The sequence below is a fragment of the Dryobates pubescens genome, chromosome Z (assembly GCF_014839835.1).
Source record: "Dryobates pubescens isolate bDryPub1 chromosome Z, bDryPub1.pri, whole genome shotgun sequence".
NCBI lineage: Eukaryota > Metazoa > Chordata > Aves > Piciformes > Picidae > Dryobates > Dryobates pubescens.
In genome coordinates this window covers 134,509,238-134,530,252 of record NC_071657.1, presented here as the reverse complement: position 1 = coordinate 134,530,252, position 21,015 = coordinate 134,509,238, and the positions used below count along the sequence as shown (strand labels likewise).

General features: G+C 47.4%; 1 protein-coding gene across 3 annotated transcripts in view; it reads right to left on the bottom strand.

Annotated features, from left to right (window-relative positions):
• The window catches only part of DYRK4 (dual specificity tyrosine phosphorylation regulated kinase 4), a 37,957-nt gene extending 20,656 nt beyond the window's left edge, over positions 1 to 17,301 (bottom strand). For 2 of the 3 annotated variants that reach the window (XM_054178116.1, XM_054178117.1), the window contains exons 1-6: positions 16,213 to 16,544; positions 12,958 to 13,041; positions 9,904 to 10,056; positions 5,101 to 5,236; positions 2,676 to 2,839; positions 1,520 to 1,656 (exon numbers count right to left, since the gene is read on the bottom strand). In XM_054178116.1, the coding sequence (XP_054034091.1) occupies positions 1,520 to 1,656; positions 2,676 to 2,839; positions 5,101 to 5,236; positions 9,904 to 10,056; positions 12,958 to 13,041; positions 16,213 to 16,242 (704 nt within the window). In that variant the 5' untranslated portion in view covers positions 16,243 to 16,544. Of the gene's footprint in view, positions 1 to 1,519; positions 1,657 to 2,675; positions 2,840 to 5,100; positions 5,237 to 9,903; positions 10,057 to 12,957; positions 13,042 to 16,212; positions 16,545 to 17,011 lie in introns of those variants that run through there. The other variant, XM_009901458.2, reaches the window with a different exon arrangement.
• Between the last annotated feature and the right edge of the window lie 3,714 nt (positions 17,302 to 21,015).

The window sequence follows — 21,015 nt, the reverse complement described above, 5'->3', positions numbered from 1 at the left end:
AGAGACCAATTCACCTCCTGGCTACAATTTACCATCCATCTCTGTTATCTGCTGCAACTTTGACTCTTGATGGTTGTTTCCTAGTCTAAACATACTGGCTTCCACAAAACTTAAATGTAGTTATTTTGACTTGGATGAAAAATTTGTTTACATGACAAAATTTCACATAAGCATCCAGTGTAAAGTCCTAGTGCCTTTCAAGTCCACAGGAATGCTTTCCTTGACTTGAACAGGACCATACTTCACACCTACCACTGTAAGACAGGCAGTACTGAAGACTGGCTTTACATTTCGCATTCACTAATAAGAATACACTGCACCAGTACAGGTTGGGAGGTGATCTGCTGGAGAGCAGCCCCGTGGGGAACAAGTTATCCATGAGACAGCAATGTGCCCTGGTGGCCAAGAAGGCCAATGGGATCCTGGGGTGTATGAAGAAGAGCATGTCCATGCTCTTCTCTGCCCTAGTGAGACCTCATCTTGAGTACTGTGCTCAGGTTTGGGCTCCCCAGTTCAAAAGGGACAGGGATCTGCTGGAGATGGTCCAGTGGAGGGCTACAAGGATGATTAAGGGACTGGAGCACTGCCTGGTGAGGAGAGGCTGAGAGACCCAGGGCTTTTTAGTCTGGAAAAGAGAAGATTTAGAGGGGATTTAATAAATGTTCATAAATACCTGAAGGCTGGGGGTCAGGAGGGAGGGGACAGCCTCTGCTCACTTGCTCCCTGGGATAGGACAGGGAGCAATGGATGTAAGCTGCAGCACAGGAGGTTCCACCTCAACACAAGGGGGAACTTCTTTACTGTAAGGCTCACAGAACACCTGAACAAGCTCCCCAGAGGGGTTGTGGAGTCTCCTTCTCTGGAGACTTTCAAGGCCCATCTGGATGTGTTCTTCTGGTCCTGCTCTGGCAAGGGGGTTGGACTTGGTGATCTCTTTGGGTCCCTTCCAACCCCTGACATCCTGTGATCTGCTGGTTAGGCAACTAAAGAGCTAAGACTGTTGCTCTATTCAATAGCATCATTCTCATCTGCTTTGTTGACCTTGGTTCAATATAAACTCAACATGAAATATCTGTAATCATTCACATTCTATCCCACCAGTTGCAGGGAGTGATAAGGGTTTAAAGTGAAAGAGCCACCAGATGAATTCCTGGCTTCCAGGATGGTGTTACCAGCAGGACTTAGGTGATCCTGCTCTGGCTTGATGACCTTCAGAGGCTTTTTCCAACCCCTACCATTCTGTGATTCCTTACGAATGTAGGCTTTCAGGTCTCACTTGTGTGTGTAAGAGATACAGAGACCTCCTCCTTGTAAGTCAGGAGCAAGTGTGCCTGCTGACATAGACAATGTCTCTGTGAATGCTGAGTCCCTGACATTGCCTTTCCTCACTCAGTTCTCACTGTGAAAGCCTGATATACAGTGGGGGTTGATTTTGCTTTCTTCACACTATCCCAGAATGCCACTGCCTGTAGAACAAAAAGCTGTGACTGTACTGGTTTAAAGTCAACAGACATCTCACCTTTTCTTATTCCTTATTATTTTCAGTGCCACTAATTCATTGGTTTTATGATCCAAGCATTTAGCCACCTGCCCAAATGACCCTTTCCCAATGACCTCCAACACTTCGTACCGGTATGCAATATGGTCGTGTAAAACCTTCAAAAGGAAACACATAGTTCAGATTCCAGAGGCAAGACAAACATGGACAGCAAGCTACCCATGGGACAGCAATGTGCTCTTGTGGCCAAGAAGGCTAATGGGATCCTGGGGTGCATTAAGAGGAGTGCATCCAGTAGATCCAGGGAGGTTCTCCTCTCCCTCTACTCTGCCCTAGTGAGGCCCCAATTGGAATAGTGCATCCAGTTCTGGGCTCCCCAGTTCAAAAGGGACAGGGATCTGCTGGAGAGAGTCCAATGGGGGGCTACAAGCATGATGAAGGGACTGGAGCACTGCCTGATGAGGAAAGGCTGAGAGCCCTGGGGCTGTTTAGTCTGGAGAGGAGAAGACTGAGAGATCTAATCAATGTCTGGGTGTCAGAAAGGAGGGGACAGCCTCTGCTCACTTGTGCCCTGGGGTAGGACAAGGGGCAATGGATGTAAAATAGCACAGGAAGTCCCACCTCAAGATGAGAAAGAACTTCTTTACTGTGTGGGTCACAGAGCACTGGAATAGGCTCCCCAGAGAGGATGTGGAGTCTCCTTCTCTGGAGACTTTCTAAGCCCATCTGGATGCATTCCTGTGCTAGAATCTATGGTCCTGCCCTGGCAAGGGGTTTGGGCTCAAAGATCTCCAGAGGTCCCTTCCGACCTCTAACACCCTGTGACCCTGTGGTGAGGCTTTACAATAGTTTTTGTGTGTGTGAGTTTACTGGCTATGAGAGATGCTGGGCTGGTAGCAAGTGAAGTCTACATTAAACAAGGGTGACAGAGAAAATGACAAGCACATGCTTCATTAATCCACCTACCTTGCATCAATCCTGAATGAGGTGCAAAGCAGGTCTCTCTTTAGGATTCTCTTCTGAGCTTTAAAGTGATTGGTACTGATGTTTTCACTATGTCAATATTAATCTTCTAGAAGCAACACTTTTCTCACAGAGATCACTTCAAGAGCTGGCAGATTGTCACTACAAACTTACTGAGCTGAAAATGAGTGCCATCATTTTTTTCCCCACTTACCTTCAGGTAGGAACCATGCTCATCATCGTAACAATTATTACTCTGGGTCTCAGGCAAGACTTCAATCTTTTTAGCTTCCAGCCCAAGAAACCACAGCTCTGCATAATTGAAAATCTCTTTTTGCTCATAGACTGTTAACTGGTTTCTGAAATATTTCAAGGCTTCTACATCAGAAAACAAGAAGGTAAAATGAAAAGGGGGAAAACAAACAAACAAACAAACAAAACAACAATCATCAAATCAATCAAGTGGCAGAAATTGAAGGGCAAATCGCTTTTACAAGGGACTATTTGAATGCAAATTGTGCTGCCGTAGGGGGGAGGCTGTGCAGCTGCCTGCTAGAGGCCAGAATTACTACGATTTTGCACAACTTTCTGCTTCTTGTGTCTGGTTTTTTTTTCCTCCTGCCTTCCCGGTGATCTGTTTCACAAAGCATTCTTCATCTGCCAGCCAGACTCCGAAGAGTGCTTGGGTAAAAACGACTTGATCCTGAGCAAAGTTATTCACCTAGATGGTTTTGAAAACCCCATCTGGTGAGACGCTGGAACAGGTTGCCCGGGGAGGTGGTGGAAGCCTCTTCCCCTGGAGGTTTTTAAGGCCAGGCTGGACGTGGCTCTGAGCAACCTGATCAAGTGCGAGGAGTCCCTGCCCGTGGCAGGGGGGTCGGAACTAAATGATCCTTCCAAACCTAACAATTCTGTGATTCTGTGATCTGGTACTTCAGCAAGCTTCATAGCTTACATATTTTTATGCTGCATGGGTTTGTGGTTGGGGGTTTTTTTATTGTCTTGATTGTCATAACTATAATACAGGCAATAAGCTTTAGGTAACCCAAGCTTTCAGGCCCTTGTTTATCTGACAGAAAAATGTCAAGTTCAGATGCGTGTCAGGAATTAAACGGGACTCAGATCCGTGCTTCCCTTAGTGCTGATTCTTCCCTCACAGAGACATTTCAGCTCCTCTCACACCTCTGCTTATATAATTGAAATCTAGATAAATAATCAGCCAGCAGCATTACAAATCAGTGCGCTCTCCAGGCATGCCTGGGGGTGTTTTGTTAAACAGTGGCATAACTTCATCCCCTGATGCAGGGATGCTAAATCATTCTGAAGCAAAAGGCCACTACATTATTTTTTCCCCCTCCCCTAGGCTCTTTGTAAAAATAGATTAACCCCACCTTAAACTTTCTAGATGTCAGAACCCCCCAAAATGCAGTTTAGCCCACATAGATAAAACGTGGCACAGCTGCAAGCAAGTGGGAAAAGCATTTTGTCATTATATTAGCATAGTGCTGTCAACCAAATGACTTGGCATAACTTTAAGGCAAACCTGTCAAACCTTTTGCATTTACAGAACATTTATACAGAATTAAGCAGGTTGGAAAAGACCTTTGAGATCATCAAGTCCAACCCATCACCCAACACCATCTCGTCAAGTAAACCACGGCACCAAGTACCTCATCCAGTTTCTTCCTAAACACCTCCAGTGATGGTGACTCCACCACCTCCCTGGGCAGCACATTCCAATGGCCAATCTCTCTTTCTGGGAAGAATTTCTTCCTAACATCCAGCTTACACCTCCCCTGGTGCAGCTTGAGACTGTGTCCTCTTGTTCTGGTGCTGGTTGCCTGGGAGAAGAAAGCACCCCCCACCTGGCTACAACCTCCCTTCAGGGAGTTGTAGATGGAAATAATGTCTCCCCTAAGCCTCCTCTTCTGCAGGCTACAATACTGAACTTTAAGACTTTCACAGGGCTGGAGCTTCTCTCTCATGGAGACAGACTGAGAGAGTTGGGGCTATTCAGTATGGAGAGGAGAAGGCTCTGAGGAGACTTTGTTGTGGCCTTCCAATATCTGAAGGGGGATGCAAGAAAGCTGGGGAGGGACTTTTGAGGGTCTCAGGGAGAGATAAGACTAGGGTGAATGGAGCAAAAATGGAAGTGGGTAGATTCAGATTGGATGTTAGGAAGAAGTTCCTCACTATGAAGGTAGTGAGACACTGGCACAGGTTGCCCAGGGAGGTGGTGGAAGCCTCATCCCTGGAGGTTTTTAAGGCCAGGCTGGATGTGGCTCTGAGCAACCTGATCTAGTGTGAGATATCCCTGCCCATGGCAAGGGGGTTGGAACTGGATGATCCTTGAGGTCCCTTCCAACCCTGACAATTCTATGACTATTACTCTATGATTCTAGGAAATACACTTCATTATCATGGTGTAATGCACACTTCTCTCATTTATCTCTATACATCCCCTTCTGTGTTCCTCCCCAAGTAGGATTTTGAGAAATCACTGTCTTCCACATGGTTTGTTCTACTTTTCAGTGACCATTGAGTGTGGGACTTCTGGCCACTGAGCACCCTGGCTGCATACCCTCCTGCAGGCAGCCTGTCACTCTGGCCTTTTAAGCACAGTCTGTGTTCTATTCTACCTGAAGCTGTCATAGGCAGTTTGACACAGATGCTGGTGCTTTCTGGTTCTGATGGTTTCGTCTGGGCTCTGGCATCGCTCTCAGGAAGACAATCTGGAAGGGCAAATTGGGAAATATTGCCTGGAGTTCCATTTTCCTGCCAAAAAGGAAAAAAAATAAAAGGAGATTTGTTTACAGACACTTTCAGGAAGATCCAGTTGATCTGGACTTATGTAAATACATACAAACCCCATGATATCTCAAATGGTACACTCCCAAAGACAAAGATGCAAGATGCTTATTTTGGATTTGTTGAGTGATCCCAGTTTAGGAAAGAGGTTGAGTTGCTGGAAGGTGTCCAGAGAAGGGCTACAAAGCTGGGGAGGGGTTTGGAGCACAGCCCTGTGAGGAGAGGCTGAGGGAGCTGGGGTTGCTTAGCCTGGAGAAGAGGAGGCTCTGGGGAGACCTCATTGCTCTCTACAACTACCTGAAGGGAGGTTGTAGCCAGGTGGGGGTTGGTCTCTTCTCCCAGGCAAGCAGCACCAGAACAAGAGGACACAGTCTCAAGCTGCACCAGGGGAGGTTTAGGCTGGATATTAGGAAGAAGTTCTTCATAGAAAGAGAGATTGGCCATGGGAATGTGCTGTCCAGGGAAGTGGTGGAGTCACCATCACTGGAGGTGTTTAGGAAGAGACTGGATGGGGTGCTTGGTGCCATGGTTTAGTTGATTAGATGGTGTTGGGTGATAGGTTGGGCTTGATGATCTCAAAGGTCTCTTCCAACCTGGTTAATTCTATTTGATTCTATTCTATTCCATTCTATCTTTAGGTCAATTTTGTGCAGAGCCAGTAGAAGCATGCTTAGGGACAGAAACACTCTCTGACCCAGGAAGCAAATTCTGCCAATAGTACTAGAGGCTATTGGGCCATGGAAAGAAAAATCTCTAAATAGAATCATAGAATTGTCAGGATAGAATAGAATAGAATAAACCAGGTTGGAAGAGACCTTCGAGATCATCATGTCCAACCTATCACCCAACACTACCTAATCAACTACACCATACAACCAAGCATCCTGTCAAGCCTCGCCCTGAACACCCCCAGCGACGGCGACCCCACCACCTCCTCAGGCAGCCCATTCCAGTGGGCAATCACTCTCTCTGTGTAAAACTTCCTCCTAACCTCCAGCCTAAACCTCCCCTGATGCAGCCTGAGACTGTGTCCTCTTGTTCTGGTACTGGTTGCCTGGGAGAAGAGACCAACCTCCGCCTCACTACAACCCCCCTTCAGGTAGCTGTAGAGAGCAATAAGGTCACCCCTGAGTCTCCTCCTCTCCAGGCTAAGCAACCCCAGCTCCCTCAGGGAGGAAGGGACCTCAAGGATCATCTAGTTCCTGCTGCCATGGGTAGGGACACCTCACACTAGATCAGGTTGCTCAGAGCCACATCCAGCCTGGAATTAAAAGCCTACAGGAATGAGGCTTCCACCACCTCCCTGGGCAACCTGTGCCAGTATCTCACCACCCTCATGGGGAAGAACTTCTTCCTAACATCCAATTTGAATCTACCCATTTCTAGTTTTGTTCCATTCCCCCTAGTCTTATCACTCCCTGACACCCTGAAAAGTCCCTCCCCAGCTTCCTTGTAGCCCCCTTCAGATACTGGAAGGCCACAATTAGGTCTCCTCAGAGCCTTCTCTTCTCCAGACTGAACAGCCCCAACTCCCTCAGTCTGTCCTCATAGAAGAGGAGCTCCAGCCCTCTGATCATCCTCATGGCCCTTCTCTGGACACCTTCCAGCACCTCCAGATCCTTTCTGTAACAGGGGCTCTAGAACTGGACACAGCACTCCAGGTGGGGTCTCACCAGAGTGGAGTAGAGGGGGAGGATCACCTCCCTCAACCTGCTGGCTCTGCTTCTCTTGATGCAGCCCAGAAAGCCAATCCCATCCTGGGCTGCAAGTGCACACTGCTGGCTCATGTTGAGCTTCTCACCCACCAGCATCCCCAGGTCCTTTTCTTTAGGGCTGCTCTCAGGGCAGTCCCTGCCCAGCCTATATCAGCGCCTGGGATTGCCCCAACCCAGATGCAGGACCTTAGACATGGTCTTGTTGAACTTCATAAGAGAAGGTTCATTCAGTGCATGGGCTCTCATTTCAAATGGCTGTATTGTGATTAAGTTGCTGTAACCTGCATGAGCTAGTAGAGAGGGGCAGGAAGGGTAGGATAATAGACATTAGCCATTTTGGGTTTCTGTGTGGGCACATCTGCTGAAGAGTTTTGCTAGAATCCTTAAAACTGCTTGCACAGCCCACACTGCTGCAGGCACACCACTCGGATCTGCACACATAAATATTTATAACAGAAACATCAAGAGTGATATGAATGGGGAATGAATGGGCCTGTGTGGGTGCAGAAGCACTGGAAGGAAGAAACTGCAGGAGAAAAAGCTATATGGATGTCACCAGTATCAACAGATGATCAAGAAGGTTTCACCTCAACAGGAGGAGAAACTTCTTTCCAGTGAGGGTGACAGAGCACTGGGACATGCTGCCCAGAGAGGTTGTGGAGTCTCCTTCTTTGGAGACTTTCAAAACCTACCTGGATGCATTCCTGTGTGGACTACCCTGAATGATCCTGGTTTTGGCAGGGGGTTTGGACTCAGTGTTCTCTGGAGGTCCCTTCCAACCTCTAATATACTGTGATACTGTAATCCTAGAGCATGCAGATTCTCAGGGCTCCCAGAATGGGAAAATAAAGGACAGACCACAGAATCAAGCCAAGAAGAGATGATGAAGGGCTGGAGATAATAGAGCAAGAGATAAAGTGACAGAAGACAGTGTGCTGAGAGCGTTATCAAACACCGGAATGGTCTGCCCAGGGCAGTGGTGGAGTCACCATCCCTGGAGATGTTTAAGCAGTGTGTGGACCTGGCATGCAGGAACATGGTTTGGCATTGCCCCTTTAGTGCTGGGTTGTGACTGGATGATCTTTGAGATCTCTTCCAAAAGGCTGTTTTCTATGATTCTGTAATGCTGGGGGCAAGGAGGGTAGGACATGCTCTTAATCTCTTCACTGAGGAGAAAAGACTCAGCTGGAGAGGATGGATCCAGTGGATCAACACTTGGCTGCACCTATAGAGAGGGCTATGGTTTCTACAGAGGATGAAGAACAGGAACAGCTGAGCAAAACCAGGATACATCTGGTGAAGTAGGTAAAGAGGGCCTGCAAAAAAAAGCTTTGCTAACTAGTGAGAGGGGTTTTAATTAGGTGCAGAAGGGAAGAGTAATCATTACCTAAAGGCCCTGACACTCAGTCACCTCAGTAGCTGCTGAAGAGGAAAAAGCATTCTGGGAGGTTTCTGGGTTGTGTTCTTAAGGCAGCTGATCAGAGATGCGTTGCTGGACCTCTTACTCTTGTGCAAGGAACAAGTGGTTGAGGACACAAAGGTCAAGGAAAGGGCAGACTTGGCTGCAGTGACCAAGTGATTGTGGAGTTTAACATCCCTGGAGAAGTGAGTGAGACAGCAGAATTACAAACCCTGGTCTTCAGGAAAGTACCTTTTGGCTTGCTCAGGGGTGTCCTGAATCATAAACCCATGGAAGGCTGCCTTGGAGGAAAGGAAGTCAGAAGAACTCAGTATCTTTGAGGTCAGTCTCCTTGAAGCACATGAATAGTCCATTTAACATGCACAAAGTTGAGCAAATATTGCTGAAGGCCATCGTGGATGAAAAGGGAGCCTCTGACCACGCACAAACACAGGAAGGAGTACAAAAAAGGGGCTGGTTATCTGGACTACATACAAGAGACACTACCTGAATATGTAGGTATGCTTGGGAAAGCCAAAGTTCAGCTGGAATTGCAGCTAGCAAGGGATATGAAAGTGAATACATCACCAGCACAAAAATAAGGTGAAGGAAAATGGGGGTGCTGGTGAACAAGAAGCTGGACATGAGCCAACAACATACAATCATGCTGGTAAGGAATTAGTCTATTTCATAGCCTCATAGAATAGTTTTGCTTGGAAAAGACCTGGAAGTCCATCAAGTCCAACCATTATTTAACTCCACCAAGGCTTGTGCTAAACCACATCAGAGGATCACAGGATGTCAGGGGTTGGAAGGGACCCAAAGACGTCAGAGCAGGACCATACAACCTAGCTCAGCTCACAGAGGAATGCATCCAGATGGGCCTTGAAAGTCTCCAGAGAAGGAGACTCCACAACCCCTGGGGAGCCTGCTCCAGTGCTCTGTGATCCTCACAGTAAAGTTCTCCCTTGTGTTGAGGTGGAACCTCCTGTGCTGCAGCTTACATCCGTTGCCCCTTGTCCTATCGCAGGGAGCAAGTGAGCAGAGCCTGTCCCCTCCCTCCTGACCCCCAGCCCTCAGATATCTATAAACATTTATTAAATCACCTCTAAGTCCTTTCTTCTCCAGACTACAAAGCCCCAGGTCCCTCAGCCTCTCCTCATCAGGCAGTGCTCCAGTCCCCTAACCATCCCTCAGCACCCCCATATCTGCATCTTTTAAACACCCCCAGGCACAGGGAGTCAACCACCTCCCTCTTGAGCCTCTTCCAGTGTTTGATAACCCTTTCAACATTTGACTGTTTGCAGCTCTTCTTTCTCTTTCTTGTGCTCTTTTTCCCCCTTCCTCTTCAGCTATGGCTGAAAATAAAAACTGATGCAAATGATGCTCACACCAAATTATTCCTCTTCCCACACACAAACGTATTTGTGAGGCTCAGACACTGACACTCTTTTAGCAGTACTTTGAGAGGAGCTGATTTGCCAGGCAGACACAAGGCATCCAAGAGCTTTGCAACTCACCTGAAGAGAGGGAAGGACGTTCTGCAGGCTCTTCTTGTTTGTTATCTGAGGCAGGCTGCTTTCAAGGAGGGGAGGGTTTGCAGTGTCTGCAACCAAACCATTCTTTGCTTGACCTTCCAGACGTGGGAGGGAAAGAACACCACGACTGACTCTCTAAATGGAAAGCATAAGTTAAATATTACATAATGACCTAGAAAGCCATTCTGTGCAACACCTTCCAAAAAAAAACCAAAACAGGACTCTAAAACCTTTGAAAATGGGTATGGTTCGCTTCTGACACCTCAGGATGACTCTGTGGCTGCTAGCAGTTGTACTAAGGGGCAAGAGGAGGTTGTCCAGGCAGCCGGGCGCATTTTAGAGCATGAAAGCTTCCCCACAACATCCACAAGCATTGGAGAAGTGGAAAAGGTGCTTGGAGAGGACTCCTTTGAGAATAGAATAGAATAAATAGAGTAGAATAGAATAAATAGAATAGAATAGAATTAACCAGGTTGGAAAAGACCCTTGAGATCACCAAGTCCAACCTATCATCCAGCGCCATCTAATCAACTAAACCATGGCACCAACTGCCCCATCCAGTCTCTTGCTAAACACCTCCAGTGATGGTGACTCCACCACCTCCCTGGGCAGCACATTCCAATGGCTAAGCTCTCTTTCTGGGAAGAACTTCTTCCTTACATCCAGCTTAAACCTGGTGCAGCTTGAGACTGTGTCCTCTTGTTCTGTTGGTGGTTGCTGGATGTTAGGAAGAAATTCTTTCCTGAAAGAGAGATTGGCCATTGGAACGTGCTGCCCAGGGAGGTGGTGGAGTCACCATCACTGGAGGTGTTTAGGAAGAGACTGGATGGGGTGCTTGGTGCCATGGTTTAGTTGGTCAGATGGTGTTGGGTGAAAGGTTCTAACATCCAGCCTAAACCTCCCCTGGTGCAGCTTGAGACTGTGAGTGGGGAAAATACAGCATATGTAGGGTAAGCTACTTGAAAGAGTCTAGCACAGAGCCATGAGGATGATTAAGGGAGTGGAACATCTGTATGAGGAGAGACTGAGGGAGCTGAGGGCTCTGTAGCTTGGGAAGAGGAGACTGAGAGGTGACCTCATCAGTGTTTATAAATATGTAAATGGTGAGTCCCAAGAGGATGGAGCCAGGGTGGTGGTGCCCAATGACAGCACAAGGGGCAATGGGTGGAAGCTGAGGCATAGGAAGTTCCATGCAAATATGAGGGAAAATGTTTTCAGTGTGACAGTGACAGAGCACTGAGACAGGCTGCCCAAGGAGGTTGTGCATTCTCCCTCTCTGGAGATATTCAAAACCTGCCTGGATGAGTTCCTGCGTGATCTGCTCTGGGTGCTCCTGCTCTGGCAGGGGGGTTGGACTGGATGAGCTTTCAAGGTCCCTTCCAGCCCCTGAAATTCTGGGATTCCGTGTAACAAGCAGGCATGAATTGGAAATGGCAGGCAACATCATTAGCTCTTTCCAGTGGAAGAAGAGAGATTGAGACTGGACTGCTGCCAAACACCCTGGGTGGAGACAGTGGGAGGGTCTTCCTTGTACTGGTTTCTCATTATTTCCTTCCCCCTCCTTTCTAATGGAGATCACTTTGGCCGGGCCCCTTTGTTGCACTACTCATTAGTGAGGAAAGGGCAAGCTCTGTGCCAGCTTTACTGAAAAAAAATAAATGCTTTTATCAGCTGGAAACCTCCAGGACTATTCAGCCTTTCTTTAGCCTTCTCCTCTTCGTTAACTGCAAAACATTTCAACGTCACTCATTCTTTAAAGCCAGTCGTTGGAGGAAGTGGGTTTGTGAATGTGTGAACTTCTAATCTCCTTTGTTATCTGAACTGATGGAAATCACACTCTTAGTAGCAAAGAAAATTGTCGAGGTTGACTATTTCTTTGGCAAACAACAACAAAACGTTTGGAAACAGCTCTGAAATAGATCAACTGTGCACTATCAAATGCAGGACAAGGGCTAAAGTGTTAAGGCTACAGTCCATGCACATCCTTGGGAAATTTTTGTCATCAGGAAAGGGTAGAAATATGGTTGTCAAGCTTTTGACACAAAGGAGAGGTTTGGTCTATTCTCAAAAAGCAAAGACACAAAGCTCTCAATCCAAATGACTTGAACTGAGGTCTTTTCCAACCTTATTACAGAATCACAGAATCACCAAGGTTAGAAGAGACCTCAGAGATCATCAAGGCCAACCTGTCATGACTAAACCATGGCACCAAATGCCACATCCACTCCCCTCTTGAACACCTCCAGGGATGGTGACTCCACCACCTCCCTGGGCAGCACATCCCAATGGCTAACAACTCTCTCTGTGAAGAACTTTCTCCTCACCTCCAGCCTAAATTTCCCCTGGCACAGCTTGGAATGGAATGGAATGGAATTAACCAGGTTGGAAAACACCTTCAAGATCATCGAGTCCAACTTATCACCCAACATCATCTAATCAACTAAACCAGCAAGCACCCCATCCAGACTCCTCTTAAACATCTCCAGTGATGGTGACTCCACCACCTCCCTGGGCAGCACATTCCAATAGGCAATCTCTCCTTCTGGGAAGAAGTTTCTCCTCACCTCCAGCCTAAACCTCCCCTGGCACAGCTTGAGACTGTGTCCTCTTGTTCTGGTGCTGCTTGCCTGGGAGAAGAGACCAACCCCCACCTGGCTACAACCTCCCTTCAGGTAGTTGTAGAGAGCAAGAAGATCTCCCCTGAGCCTTCTCCAGGCTATGATTCTATGACTGAGTAAGTTTTCTTTTCCAGTGCTATGGAAAAGTCTTTATGAGCTTAGAACTGAGATTCCAGTGGACTTTTCATGGCAACTTCAAGAAACAAAAGCAGGTAGACAGAAATGCCTCAAATTCTACTGAACAGCTAGCATAGCCAAAACACTTGCAAGCATCTTGGGAGACCCATTCATGCTGCAGGGGAAATGGAAGAGGGGAGGGAATAAAGGACTTCTCCCTATTCAGATTCATGCATTATAGGGGACCTCTTAGGAAACAAGCATCCAGGTATTTTTAAAAGTCAGCTGAAGAGTCACATACCTGATGGAAGACTCTGTTAGGTCCCAGATGCTCTCTCTCTTGAACAGTCAGCTGAGACTGGGAAAATGCATCCACATGGGAAGACTGCAAAGAATGAAATGAAGCTCTAATCAAAAAAAGAAAACCAATCCTGGAATCTCTGTGTGGTTTCCAAGGTCTTTTCTTTGTGGCAATGTCTGTGCCAATATAGTGTATGAGGGAGGACCACAAAGGCTGCTGAAAACACCCTGTGCTTGTCCCAGCCAGACAGCTGTTTTGTGAGCAGGTGCAGAGACAGCTCCTTGTGCCTATTGTGCTTCTCAGCAGGCTTGGTCTGCCCATGTGCTCAGTGGAAGGGAAGGGGGAGGCCTTTGCCATCCCTAAATATGCCCTCAAAAGCCAATAGTGAGTCTGCTTGGAAAGATTGCTTTAAACTGCCTCACAAGATAGATGATCCCAAAGGTCTCTTCTAACCTGGTTAATTGTATTCTATTGTGAGCCCAGCTACTGCTGCCAGCTATGCCAGCTCCTTATTAGGCCCTTTATTCACAGCATCACTGAACTGTCAGGGTTAGAAGGGACCTCAAGGATCATCCAGTTCCAACTCCCCTGCCATGGGCAGGGACACCTCACACTAGAGCAGGTTGCTCACAGCCACATCCAGCCTGGCTTTAAAGCCTTCCAGGGATGAGGCTTCCACCACCTCCCTGGGCAACCTGTGCCAGTGTCTCACCACCCTCATGGGGAAGAACTTCTTCCTAACATCCAATCTGAATCTACCCATTTCTAGTTTTGCTCCATTCCCCTCAGTCCTATCACTCCCTGACACCCTAAAAAGTCCCTCCCCAGCTTTCTTGTAGCCCCCTTCAGATACTGGGAGGCCACAATAAGATACTGGGAGGCCACAATAAGATCAGAGCCTTCTCTTCTCCAGACTGAACAGCCCAAACTCTCTTAGCCTGTGTAAATTTCAGAATCAGGAAAAGATGAGAACAGCTCTGGGATCACTCCTATTACAGAATCACAGAAGGTTAAAGGTTGGAAGGGACCTCCAGAGATCATCCAGTCCAACCCCCCTGCCAAAGCAGCATCACCCAGGGTAGTCCTCACAGTAATGCATCCAGGTAGGGCTTGAAAGTCTCCAGAGAAGGAGACTCCACAGCCTCTCTGGGCAGCCTGCTCCAGGGCTCTGGCACCCTCACTGGAAAGAAGTTTCTCCTCATGTTGAGGTGAAATCTTCTATGTTCAAGCTTGAACCTGTTGTTCCTTGTCTTATTACTGTGCACCACTGAAAAGAGCTTGGCCCCCTCCACTTGACACCCACCCCTCAGATATTGATAGATGTTGATCAGATCCCCTCTCAGTCCTCTCTTCTCAAGACTAAACAGCCCCAGGGCTCTCAGTCTCTCTTCAGAGGGGAGATGCTCAAGTCCCCTAACCTTCCTCATATTATGCTAATGGAGTACAGTTTGAGAGGAAAAGTCATGGCTGTCTGTGGAGCATAGGAGAACAGTGGGAAAGGGAAAGGTACTAAGACCTTTCTTTGCAGGACATAATAATTCTCTTCTTTGGAACTGAAGGTCAGCTGGCTGGGGATAGAATAGAAAAGAAAATAGAATAGACTAGAATGGAGAATAGAATAAAACAGGTTGGAAAAGACCTTCAAGATCATTGAGTCCAACCTATCACCCAACACCATCTAGTCAACCAAACCATGGCACCAAGCACCCCATCCAGTCTCTTCCTAAACTCCTCCAGTGATGGTGACTCCACCACCTCCTTGGGCAGCACATTCCAATGGTAAATTACTCTTTCTATGAAGAACTTCTTCCTAACATCCAGCATAAACCTTCCCTGGCTCAGCTTGAGACTGTGTCCTCTTGTTCTGGTGCTGGTTGCCTGGGAGAGGAGACCAACCCCCACCTGGCTACAACCTCCCTTCAGGTAGGTAAGGGATAATGGATCATGTACTGCAAACCCAAAACATCCTCTGAGTCACCTCAACAAAAGCCCCTAAGAACAGGACTACTGGATTATTGCATCCTACTTATCAATGTCCTGGAGCAAGATATACTTTGCCCAGTGCACCAAACATCCTTGTTGTCACTATTCTTCAGTGTAAATTTGCTCTGATGAAGTATGGAAAACCCAGAGCCAGAGTATTTTTGCAGACAAACCCTTCACATGCCAACTACATAGCCTGGATATCCATAGTGAATCACATCAGTTATGAAGGTGAGTCTGGACCCACATTCTTAACTCTATTGCAGGATGTTAGAGGTTGGAAGGGACCTCTGAAGATCATGAAGTCCAACCCCCCTGCCAGAGCAGGACCACAGAACCTAGCTCAGGTTGCACAGGAATGCATCCAGGTGAGTCTGGAGAGTCTCCAGAGAAGGAGACTCCACAACCTCTCCAGGCATCCTGTTCCAGTGCTCCATGACCCTCACAGTAAAGAAGTTGCTCCTCACATTGAGGTGCAACCTCCTGTGCTGTAGTTCTACCTCAACCTGAGGAGGAACTTCTTTAGTTGGAGGGTCCTATAGCAATCCAGCTTTTAATAAGTATGAATTTTAGTGCATAGTTGTTTTTCACACACACAGACACACTTCACCTACACTTTCCTCCCAGCTAGCTTCACTTTTGCAGTTTCTGGAAGGGATGAAACAGCTATCACTGAAAACCAAAGAAACAGTGGACTTCAAACAGAAATCACAGAATTCTTGAGGCTGGAAGAGACCTCTGAGACCATCAAGTCCTGACTATGCTTTTGCAGACTGCAGCCTTCACTCTAAAATGGTTATTATATTTATTCATGGTTATTATATTTATTCATATATCTCTTAGCAATACTTCTTTCAAATGCTATGCAGTGATGTTGATGCTACTAAACCTGAACTCCAAACTGTGCTGTATTTGCTAACAGAGCCTGAACAGCTCACACAATGTCTTTAAAATCCAGCAAGAGCTAAAGAAGCAGCCAAATAAGCTCCAAGACGTCCTGCCAGCGTCTGGAGTCTGTTTGATTTCCATGGACTGGGGATAAATTAACACCTTAAATTTTACACCCTAAAAATCAAATTCAGTCTATCAGCCCAAATCTCTGCCTTTATTTCATCAGGGAAAAGTGTGAGTCCTTTCATTTCTCTTTCTCATAACCTACTTAGCAAGGGCTTACAGTTCTTCAGTGCTGTTTGGGGAAGTGATTCACCACACACACACCACACCCCACACCCCCCCTTAAAATCAATCAATAATCAATCCTCATAACATTACCTCCAGCAGGTAAACAGCCTCATCTTTCATCTGGGGGGGGTGGGAAAATGGATCTGTGGCTACTGATGGCTAAATGGGGAGCAGGTGGATTGATCTGTTAGTCCCCACAGTGATGATCTTGATGCAGATGATCCATCAGCTGCTGCTCTAGCAAAATCCTGCACACCTAGCGTGGGATCTCCAGCTGAGCCCTTGCGACTGGTTTCATTCTGGCAGGTGCATTCGAGGCAAAAACTCCATCAGCTGTTACTATTCCCCTCCATTTCACTCCTGCCTGTCCTACTTAGAGAGCACTGAGCCTGCCCTGCAGCACCAATTGTTGCACTTCAGTCTCAGATCACCATCTCCTGCTCTTCCAGCCCTTCAAATCCTGTGTTACCTTGCTGGTATTCCTCAAGAACCAGAACAATGTCCTCATTCACCACCTAACCTGCAGCCTACAGTTTTAGGCACTGAGCACACAACAGCCTGCAAAAAAACCCCAGCAGCTGTGACACATCTTCCTAATTCCCCAAATGCCTTCTTATTTCTCTTCCCCACCCCCTCCAGTACCCTTTTAAGCAGAGAACTCAGAAACGCATGGAAATCTTAGAGCTTATTAAATGCACAGCTTCACAACTCCAGGCAGACTACACTGTCTCCTCGTGGAAACGCTCACTTCCCTCCTCTCTGCCCTCAGAGCTGACTAAAGCCTCGAGAAACCCACAGAGACCAACGCCAGATCATGCAGCACGTCGGAAAAGCCACAGCGAACGGACTCGCGCGCGCGCTCGAAACGCAGCGGCAACGTTTTCCCCACCTTGTCAACTAGTTCTGTCAGCATCACTGCAAGGGCTGTTAACTGCAGGATGGAAGCTGTTTATTCCATTCAGAGAAGGCATCTCAGGGATCCCACCTTCATCTAGTCAGAGCATAGCAGGATCAGTTGCATCCACAGTACCCTGATCGGGGTGGTGGTGGCGGTGGGGGGGAAATAAATAAATAACTGGAGAATGCTTCTGCTTGGCTTCAGCTTTCAGTTTGTACCCCGGAAATATGCCAGTGACTATTAGCTGCTCTAGTATTCTTTTTGGTGGCCATCTGTTCCCTTTCTCAGCCTCCTCCTAGCCAAATATAATTTTCCATATTTAACGTGGCAAGGCAGTAATAAGCAAGACAAATATAACGGGATTGGCTGTTCTCCTTGCCATCTCAGCCTGCTCCTTTCTCACTGAGCTCATGTGGTTGTGAAACTCAAGAGAAGAGAAAAAAAAAACACCACCCAACCCTAAAGAAACACCACCAAAATGCTTCAACTTGCATCTCTCTCAAAATTTGTCACACTGACCTCGCTATGCGGTGAGAAAAAGCTTTTCTACCAAGAAGCCTAGCCTAGAAAAATGAAGATAAATTAATGCCTCAAGGGTAGAGTCCTCGTTGGATGCTATTTGGAATGGAATGGAATAGGATAGGATGGAATGGAATAGGATAGGATGGAATGGAATAGGATAGGATGGAAGAGGATAGAAATTAACCAGGTTGGAAAAGACCTTGGTGATCATCAAGTCCAACCTGTCACCCAACACCACCTCATCAACTAAACCATGGCACCAAGCAACCCATCCAGTCTCTTCCTAAACACCTCCATGGTGACTCCACCACCTCCCTGGGCAGCACATTCCAATGGCCAACCTGTCTTTCTGGGAAGAGCTTCTTCCTAACATCCAGCCTAAACCTCCCCTGGTGCAGCTTGAGACTGTGTCCTCTTGTTCTGGTGCTGGTTGCCTGGGAGAAGAGACCAACCCCCACCTGGCTACAACCTCCCTTCAGGTAGTTCTGGAGAGCAATAAGGTCTCCCCTGAGCCTCCTCTTCTGCAGGCTAAGCAACTCCAGCTCCCTCAGCCTCTCCTCAGAGGGCTGTGCTCCAGACCCCTCCCCAGCTTTGTTGCCCTTATTTCTTTGTGGACCAAACTGTGGCACCTTGGTTTGGGGCTGTGGTGGGTGTAGGCTGTGCCTTTAAAATTTAGCTGCAGGTTTCAAGCAGAAAAAAAAATATCAATAAATCACTGTTGAGTGTAAAAAGGAAAACAAAAGATTACCCCAAAAAACTTCATTGGATAAATGTCTGGGGTTGAAAGGAGCTGCACCATAACTATTCATCACTTTTCAGTCTTTTTCTCTTCTCCTCTGATCTGTTCTGCTTTGCCAGGGAGAAGATAACACTTCTGGCTGACCTTGAGATAAGCCTAACCTACTGCTTTTCTCTCAGCTTCTCTCTCTCTCTCGGTACAGGGGAATTTGGGAGGGGTAAGTGGGGCAGTGGAGCAGCTTCCCTGGGCTTTCTGACCAGGGTGGGGTTTGGTGTGGTAAATCCTGTATATTTTGTACATACTCATTGCATTCCGTTGTGGAGTGTAGTTTTTGCTTGTCAATACAGCTTCATTTGCTTCTAACTGAGCTGCTCTGGCTGGAAGTTAGTGCTGGGGGAAGTTGCAACCCCCCACAGCAGCTCTTCATGACATCAGTGAAACAGAGCTTAGCTGTCATCCTGTCTTTGCTTTTCCTCTTTTGGGTGTTGTGCATGTGTGACAGAGCAGTGATGGAGGCGTCCCTCTCCCCTCACCATGCTAGGGGATATGTCTAAAACTGAAAATGCAGAGTGCTCTCCTCCTTCCTGCAGCCAAGTATTGGCATGTTCCCTGCTGGTCTTAAATCTGTCAACAGCCCACAATAGTTCTACTTTTCACTCAGAAACCAGTTTTCAGAGAAGAAATACATGCTCACCCACAGAAGCCACTCCAGAAGGGCCTCTCTTGGAACGAGCACTGCTTTTCACAGCGTGGTCAAAGGACAAGTAGCCAGTCTTGTGCACTCCTGGTGGGCCATGCAATGTCCTTGCCTGACATAATAGCTGAGGGGCCCCACTCTAAAAGGCACATCACTGCCACTTCCATCCTTCCAGGTCTCATAACTCTCAAATCATAGAATCATTAAGGTGGGAAAAGACCTCTGAGATCATCAAGTCCCACCATCAACAAAGGGCAGCAAAGCTGGGGAGGGGTCTGGAGCACAAGCCCTGTGAGGAGAGGCTGAGGGAGCTGGGGTTGCTTAGCCTGGAGAAGAGGAGACTCAGGGGTGACCTTCTTGCTGTCTACAACTACCTGAAGGGAGGTTGTAGCCAAGTGGGGGTTGGTCTCTTCTCCCAGGCAAGCAGCACCAGAACAAGAGGACACAGTCTCAAGCTGTGCCAGGGGAGGCTTAGGCTGGATGTTAGGAGGAAGTTCTTCATAGAAAGAGAGATTGGCCATTGGAATGTGCTGCCCAGGGAGGTGGTGGAGTCACCATCACTGGAGGTGTTTAGGAAGAGACTGGATGGGGCACTTGGTACCATGTTTTAGTTGATTAGATGGTGTTGGGTGATGGGTTGAACTTGATGATCTCAAAGGTCTTTTCCAACCTGGTTAATTCCCTTCCCTTCCCTTCCCCCAACACCACCATGCCCACCATGTCCTGAATTGTTATGTCTACATGCTTTTTGAACACCTCCAGGGATGGTGGCTCCACCACCTCCCTAGGCAGCCTGCTCTAGTCTTTCAGTAAAGGAATTTTTCCTAACATAGTCAACAAATCCTTTCCAGTATTACACCTCACAGAGAAGAGAAACTCCAATGTTTATAAATATCTGAGGGCTGGGTGTCAATAGGGAGGGGACAGGCTCTGCTCAGTTGCACCCTGGGATAGTACAAGGTGTAATGGATATAAACTACAGCACAGGAGGTTCCACCTCAACATGAGGAGGAACTTCTTCACTGTGAGGGTCACAGAGCACTGGAACAGGCTGCCCAGAGAGGTTGTGGTGTCTCCTTCTCTGGAGACTTTTAAGACCCATCTGGATGTGTTCCTGTGTGACCTGTGCTAGATTCTGTGGTCCTGCCCTGGCAGGGAGGTTGCACTCAATGATCTCTGGAGGTCCCTTCCAGCCCCTAGCATCCTCTGATCCTCATTCTCTAGCCAAACAACTGCACAGATTCTCACAATGAGCAGACCAGGTTCAGCACAGAGGTGCCATGTGCTGGTATACAAATCAAACAGCACAAACATGCAGTAAGTGTATTTAAGTCACTCCCACAAAAGCATACAGAGGCAAACTGGCACAAGTGGGCACACTCAGCTGGTTACACTCCAACTCCTCTCTCTCACAGGTATACCTAGCATGTCTGAGTAATTAGAGAGCCACAGAATCACAGAAGCAATCAGGTTGGAAGAGACCTCCAAGATCATCAAGTCCAACTGACCACCCAGAACCATCTAATCAACTAAACCATGGCACCAAGTGCCTCATCCAGTCTCTTCCTAAACACCTCCAGGGACATTGGCTCCACCACCTCTCTGGGCAGCACATTCCAATGGCCAATCTCTCTTGCTGGGAAGAACTTTCTAAGATCAAGCCTAAACTTCCCCTGGTGCAGCTTGAGACTGTGTCCTCTTGTTCTGGTGCTGGTTGCCTGGGAGAAGAGACCAACCCCCACCTGGCTACAACCTCCCTTTAGGTAATTGTAGACAGCAAGGTTCACAAGAAGGGATTTAACTAATGTAGTGTGTGACATCTAACTGTGAAAAAACAGATTCTGATACTGGAAACTACCAGAGCAGTCCACTGTTGATATCATATTTGTGTACTACACAGATAAGGAATTATTGGAACCACTACCAGCACTTATTAATACCACTTGGTGCTCTTCTTTTAACCAGGTACATGAAGTGGGGTAGAGGACAGAAAGCTGCACACTGCCTGCCCTCTGGTTTGCTCACAGCACAGCCATT